Here is a 7,531-nt window from a genome sequence, read left to right as displayed (position 1 = left end):
TATTAATATTCAAATATAAAAAAATTAGACATTTAAGTATATTTTGAACTAAAGTTTTAATTATATTTTTGTACATTCATCTCTTTTAAATATGGGACTTTTTCTTCTTCTTCTTTTTTCTCTTTCTCTTCTTATTCTTTCGTTATCGTGATCATTATTATTATCGTCACTATTATTTTCTTTTTTTGGTGTATTTTTTTCATTAATGTTATTATCATTGTCGTTATTGATACTGTCGTTGTCGTTATTACCATTGCCACTGCTATCTTCTTCTTTTTTTTTTTTTATATTGTTGTTATTTAACTTAATCTTTTCTTCTTCTTTTTTCTTCTTATCCTATTTTATTATTACTATTGTCATCGTCATTTTCATTTTTTTTTCTCCTAACCAATGAAATACACATAGCACCTAAATAATAAAATATATTCGCAGCAAAAATTTGTATATTATATGCAAAATTTTGTATGTACAGCACAAAAAACTTAGTGCATAACATAAGAATTTGATGTATGTGTAGCACAAAAATTTTTGAAAAATTACATATTTAGAATATTGACTCGCCCAACTAACAAAATACATATACTATACCAATAAAATACACACAACACATAAATTTTGGTGTATAGTACAAAAATTTTAGTGCATAGATAAATTTTGATGTACAGTATGAAAATTTGTAGAGAACTACGTACCTAGAACATTGACTCACCCAACTAATAAATATATTCGCAGCAAAATTTTGTGTGTTATGTGCAAAGATTTATGTGCCATATCATTAATTTGTGTTTTTTTTTTCTGATGAACTTTATACCAATTTGATTGAACTTGATTACGGAAACATTTGTCTATATAGTATTACTCATTGAAATAATCAAGAAACAAGTAATTTAGGATATTACTCTGAAACCTTTTTAAGTTTTACTAACTAAAACAAAAAATTTTCACAGAAGACCAAAAGACGAGTGCTTTACAAAACAACAATAACATAACAATAGAAATAAAATTATAAGTTAATTAAAATAGATAAATAAATATCTTTCTGAATTCATAACATGTTTACTAAATAATAATATATGAATAACATAAAAATTTATAACAAATTGAACATATTATAAGTAAAAATTTAAATATAATAATAAAATAATAATATTATAGCACATTGTATGATTTGAATTGGATTAGATTGGTTTTTAAAAGTTGATCTGAAATTTGACTCAATCTATGCGATTTACTAAAAATAAAATTCAATCAAATTTAAATTAGTATGGTGTTTTCAGTTTAGATTAAATTGAATGAGCGGTTTAGTTTAAATCAACTTAGATTTGAAAACTCATACATATACTGTTACACACTAATGAAGTAATGATAAAACTAACATGAAATTGTATTGTTTAATAAAAATAATTTTTAAAGATTAATTTAGTAATTAATTTTTTCGATGCTAAAGCTTTTTACTAAAAATACTTAAAGAATGATTTAGAATATTACTCAGTTTTATTTTAGCCAATAATGATATCTTTATATAAAGATTACATTGTGAATCGTTAAATAGTTTAATAAAATATATTTAATCAAATATAAAATTAATGTAATTTTCATAAGAAAACATTATTATTATTATTATTATTATTATTATTATTATTATTATTATTATTATTTGGTGTCCTAAGGTATTCGGAAATGAATTCTCTCTATTTTTTTTTTTTAACATTTGAGAGAATAAAGTGTGATCTCACCTTTAATTCTATAAGTGAAACCAAAATTAAATAGGAGAGAGAGTAATGAAAATAAGAATCTACACTAAATACCATCCAATTTTTTTTCTACTAGAGAGGATCCACCGAGATATTCTCATTCTGACATGCCAAAAACTAATCTATTGGGATACTGAATTCCATTTAAGGTTGTTGGCTGGTCAATGGGTTAAGAAAACATTATTATTAAAACATCTACTATGAAAAAAATCACCATGAGAAAGCCCAAAGCAGCCCATAAATTCGCATTGTTTTGTCAGCACTACCATAAGGTTAATCAGCTTAGCCCATATACAAATTACCACAAAAATTAGAAGATTAGCCCATAGCCCCATATACATGAAAGCATACAACTACGATTACACATTTACACAACAAAGTATTTGACGCGAACATCTTAAGAGTATAAAAGAAAGAAGTGAACCAACGCGTCCATTCCATAATAGTTAATACATATAACAAATCTCAGTATATTTCATTTAAGTAATGATGTTTGTTAAAATTTTCAAGTAGGTCTAACTAAAGGGCGTTAGTCACCTTATTTAATCACCAATATAATTTTTTGAATACACACGTATAGGGTCCACCATATAATATAATATAAGAACACATAAATAATGATACCACAGTACTTGTATAGTGTATCCAGTATAGTTGAGAAAGGAGACAAGTCCTAATCGATGCTGCTATATAGAGTACTTTCAAATACTTCGATTTCAAATAGATTGAACTAACTAAATTATCAAGACCCTCCAACCACTCTTGTCAACTTCAATTAGCCAAATACCAGTGAAGTGAACGCAAAGAAAACAAGAAAATAAAACCCATGTATGTTTGATTATATTCTACTAAGTTTCTTTTAAAGCTATGCCCAATTATTACAGCACCAATATCCATTACTAATCACATTATAAGAATTCCAACTCTCCCTATGGTTTCTATTTAATGGACCTCTTTGTGCTGCCTTGCCCTTAAGACATTGATTGATTCAGTACATTTTTCAAACCATAGTTTTTGGCAACTATATGTATATCAACATATTGTAATTATAAGTTAATTATCTTGCATAACCATACACAGATGGAGAGTTCTGAAGGTAAATTGGTGATCATAGGACGCGCGGAGATCGATACTCGAGCCCCTTTCAAGTCTGTCAAGGAAGCAGTTTCATTGTTCGGAGAGAAAGTACTAGTTGGAGAGATTTATGCCAACAAGCTCAAAGAGGTTCCACTTCAGTTTTTCTGTATAATCAATGTATATATAATAAGGTTTTAGAGTTAGTATTGTGTAGAGTTAATTAATGTTGTTAATTTTGTGGATGCATGCATGATTAAGATGAAAGTTGAAGGGAGTGAAACTGGGAATGCACAATCCAAAGTTGGAGCATTGACATCTGAGTTAGAAGAAACAAAGCAAAGCCTTGAGAAAGCCAGAGAAGAAGCTAACTCCATGGCTCAACGAATCAAGATGCTGCGAAAGGAGCTCGAGCATACCAAGAAAGAGCTAGAAGAAGCAAAGGTGAGGGAATCAAAGCTGCTTCGACAAAAGGATTGTGATCCAGAGATTGAAGACCTTAAGTTCATCTCAAATGGAACAAACAATAACGTGGAGATCAAGGCACAAGTTCAAGCTGATGAGGAAGCAGCAGAGTTTCAGAAAAGAAGATATGTGAAATTTGCTAGTCCTCATGCACTGGCTCAAGTTATTCCCAATAGGGAACATGAAAAGATTCTTGAGAGACCCCCTTCAATCAAAAAGGGTAAGAAGAAGCCAATGATGCCTTTGTTAGGATGGTTTTTCTCTAAAAAGAAGGGAAGCCATGAACTTGATTCTCCAAGAGCCTAAGCACTAGCATGCTTTCAGTTACTATGAATATTTCCTTATTCATAATGATGTGTGTTCTAATCTTCTGATTAGTCATAATTACTTGTAATTCATTATTATTCTCTGATTTCTCATGTGTAAAACAAGGAGGAGGAATCAATTAAGTGTCCTCTCTCAATTTTGTTACTTTTGTGACTTGTATTTGCCAATGTTTACTGCCTCATTAGCAAGGGATAGAGGTTTCTGGAAGTGTATGAAATCATGATTATAATATAGACAAAATAAATAAAGCACTTCTCTCAAATCCTTTCCACTCTTTCTAAAAAGATTTCTCAACTACTGTTGATATATTACTTTTATTATACTCACAATCATTAAAGAATATCACTTTAGACATAATATATAATAAAATTCAATGACATTGTTTGATCCATATAATCAACTCTAACTAATGAGATAAAACTTTATTGTTGCCGTTGTATATATACAATCAATAAAAAAACTAAAATAAAAGTTTAAATTAGTATTATATCATATTTTAAAAGTCGTTTTTTTATCGGCATAGTTATATTTATGTAGTGTTTGATAAACAAACGAATAATTTTTCAAGAATAATTACTCATAATCATATAGGCAACATAAAATAAAAATTTTTCTTATTTTTAGCGGCATAAGATAAGATAAGATAACATTTGTTCTTGGTCTACTTTATATGTCAAAGACTCAAAGTCATGTTTAGTACTTATTAAAGGTGTGTGCGGACAAAAATAGTATCAAACCTGTTGGTGATGTTCCTTCTTTTTTTTTTTAATAGTAGTTTGGAAGAATTAACTACTAATTCAGTACCCGAAATATTCAGGCGCGGACAAAAATAATCCTAAAAGATGTTATCGATAAAAAAGTCACTAAATAACTTTAAAATTTGACAAACATGTCTATCATTTCGCCGGAGCTTATTTTCGATGAGCATAATGCTGAGGTAGCCCAAAAATTAGATGATCTAGCTGACTCTAAAGCTAAATTACTAATCCAGCCATCGGAATTGAACATTGATTAAATTAATTTATAATGCCAGATGAGTAATTTACCTTCAAAGCTAGACAAATTTTCCAAATCCGGTGACCATCTCAACATTATGCTTATCAAAAATGGACTCCGACAAAGTGAAAGTGATAGACACGTTCGTCAAATTTTAAAATCATTCAAGAGTTTTTTTGTCAATAACATCTTTCAAAATCCTTTTTGTCGGTGCCTGAATCTTTCGGATACCAAATTGGTAGTTAACTCTAATTTGAAAAGAATAAAACAATAAAATAAAATACAAAGTTGTGCACTTTGATCATAATATTACTTGAAAATATCTAGAGAGAATTGGTTACACCAAAATGAAGTCAACTTTAAGTGGACAAGCTTGTTAATAATCATAGTAATAGGAAATTTACATAGAAATCTAAGTTCAAGATAAAATATGAGGACATAGCCGTTAGTCTGGTACACATCACCACAAACCTAAGATTCCAATCTAGTGGTTTCTACATATAGAAATTAAGAGACAATCTACAAGGAAGGTCTTTGAAGTTGCTACCATATGCAAATATACATATCAATCACTAATCTTCCAACTTTACCCTAAAGAAGAGGACCCTAAGAATTTCAGAAGAGAAAACCATATTATGATTCATAAGTTGATGGTGGTTTTGACAGCTGAGGCATCCCTTCCACCAAACTCAATTGTCGTCGCAGTTTAACAATGTGAGCTTGAACCTAGGACAGTGCAAAATACAGTCAGCATAATGCATATGACATTGGGAAAGGATTAAAAAAAAAACTTCAACCAGTAAGCCTTACTTTTAAAAAAATTACCATATAATATGTTTCAAGTTTCAACAAGCAAGCAAGATAAAATGTAACTAGTGCGAGTGCACAATAAATTACAACTAGACTACGAGCAAAGAGGGAATTAATCTGTTGTATTTAATTCAAGATTCTAATCCCCATAACTGCATATAATTATGCTTCTTTAGGGAGGGAAGCATCCCCACAAAATTAATGCAGAACAAATGTCATCAATAAATCTAACTACTATGACAAAATGGGGATAACAGAGCAAAAGCGGATGCAACCTGTTGGCGAGCTGCTGCAAGTTTTAAGAGCTCGTCAGCCTCCGAGAAGTTCAAGAACCACTGGCTTAGAGGATGATCTTTGGTGTCACCTCTCTCCTTTCCATTCCCAGTTTCAATTGGTACTGCATAAGCCAAAATAATCGAAACATTTAAAGGATTCTTCACAAAGAGTGCGGAATGAAAAAGAACATTTGAAAGAACTCACCTGGGCTAGGCAAATTCAAACCAGCAGGAAGCCTAGGCACAACAACAGCAGGATGATTCTGCACACGTGCCAGAAAACCCTCAGACGGGTCAGGAAATACAATCTCATCGTAAGATTCAACAACAACAGGTTTCTTTGTTGACTGAGGACCAGATTCCTCTTCTGGATACAATTTCAAATGGTGATACCTACAAGCACAAAATCCAGTACCATTCATAACTAATAAAAATAAATAAATGAAAATTGGTTCCTCAACTCTAAAGTCTAAACATATCAAATTCAAAACAAACATGAAGACAGCATAATAAGTAACTAAAACTCACAAATCCAGCTGTTTATCACAGACATCACTGTGGAAATGGAGGGTGATTGCTATTTCAAATTCACCCCAACCACATTCGGATAATTCGAAAGGCGGTGATTCAACTACTCTAGTAGGGTTGTTAAAACTAGGATGCAGCTGAAACACAACACGCTTTATCACTGCTCCAAGATCTTCATTTGAAGCACCACGTACATACACAGTCCACTTATGAGATTGAGACCTAGCAGCATCCAAGGATTAGAGACACAAAGAAAATTGCAGAGAAAAAGAAGGGGAAAAAAAGGGGGCACAATCATAGAATAGAACTCACTCGCTGGCCTTCCTACCCAGGTAGAATGCAGTAGTCCCATACACTATTGGGACACAGATTTCAACATCTTTGAGCCTCTTGTTCGCATTCTGAAACCAAAAATGAAAGCTTTGTCATTTCACACTCCAAAAAGGAATGTGAAAAATTACAATAATTGAACTTTACAAGCTCAGAAAACGGAACTCATAAAAACAAAGCAGCAAAGCAACAAGGTGGCACAGTAAGGGATTAAAACTGAAAAACCTCAGTGATCAAAGCTAAGGACCCTAAAAAAATGATACCTTTTTGTCGAAATCCTCGGAAGATAGTGCAATTTTGAGGCGAGAAGGCTTAATAGGAGAGGCGCCATCATCAGGGTGGTGTTCACCTTGTCTTTTGAGGGGCAAAGGCTGAGACATTTGAAAAAAATAAATAAAAATTTGCGCGGAAATTCAGAAAGACGGAAAATAGGGGAGATTAGGGGTTTAGGGTTCTAGTTTTGAGTGAGGAAGGGAATTGAAGGCACAACCTTAGGCCTCGGTGCTCAGGCACTTGGGATTTTCTGCTGTGTTTCTTTGCTATCGTTTGATTCCTTGGCGGTTGTCCACACTTTAGTGCTTCCTATTTTTTTAATCAAAGTTAGTTAGAAATGCTTACATGACAGGCTCCGATATTATTTATGAGAATACATAAAATTCTTAAAAATAATATTTGTTTATCATCATTAAAAAAAGGAGATATTACTAGCTACCTCTTATTGAGTTTATATTATTAAGAGTTAAGTATGATTTTGATTCCCAACGTAGAGGTTGAAAATCGATTTTGTCTCCAATTTTTGTTTTACTATAAAATGGTTCCTAAAGTTTTAGTTGTTTTAAAATTGTCTTTTTTATCAAAATTATTTTTTTATTACCAAATTACTTCTCATTAAAAAAATTATAAAATAAAATAAATAAATAAAAAAAGAAAAAAAGGGATACAGAGAATTAGAGAGAAAGAAAGGGGGGAGAG

General features: G+C 31.3%; 2 protein-coding genes across 2 annotated transcripts; one reads left to right on the top strand and one right to left on the bottom strand.

The window, feature by feature from the left end:
• The first annotated feature begins 2,604 nt into the window (after nt 1–2,604).
• On the top strand, nt 2,605–3,882 carry LOC112749525 (WEB family protein At2g17940). Its single transcript, XM_025797798.3, has 2 exons — nt 2,605–2,978; nt 3,090–3,882. Exons 1-2 carry the CDS (start codon nt 2,835–2,837, stop codon nt 3,597–3,599), a joined length of 654 nt encoding a protein of 217 aa, XP_025653583.1. The 5' UTR covers nt 2,605–2,834; the 3' UTR covers nt 3,600–3,882.
• Nucleotides 3,883–4,964: 1,082 nt separating this feature from the next.
• LOC112749524 (transcription initiation factor TFIID subunit 14b) lies at nt 4,965–7,179 on the bottom strand. The gene is made up of 6 exons (XM_025797797.3): nt 6,823–7,179; nt 6,542–6,630; nt 6,230–6,451; nt 5,907–6,094; nt 5,702–5,823; nt 4,965–5,342 (listed from the first exon to the last, which is right to left on the bottom strand). Exons 1-6 carry the CDS (start codon nt 6,937–6,939, stop codon nt 5,250–5,252), a joined length of 831 nt encoding a protein of 276 aa, XP_025653582.1. The 5' UTR covers nt 6,940–7,179; the 3' UTR covers nt 4,965–5,249.
• Nucleotides 7,180–7,531: the final 352 nt, after the last annotated feature.

Source organism: Arachis hypogaea, chromosome 15 (genome assembly GCF_003086295.3).
Source record: "Arachis hypogaea cultivar Tifrunner chromosome 15, arahy.Tifrunner.gnm2.J5K5, whole genome shotgun sequence".
Taxonomy (NCBI): domain Eukaryota; kingdom Viridiplantae; phylum Streptophyta; class Magnoliopsida; order Fabales; family Fabaceae; genus Arachis; species Arachis hypogaea.
The sequence above is the reverse complement of the archived record's forward strand: the minus strand, read 5'-3'. Positions and strand labels throughout refer to the sequence as shown.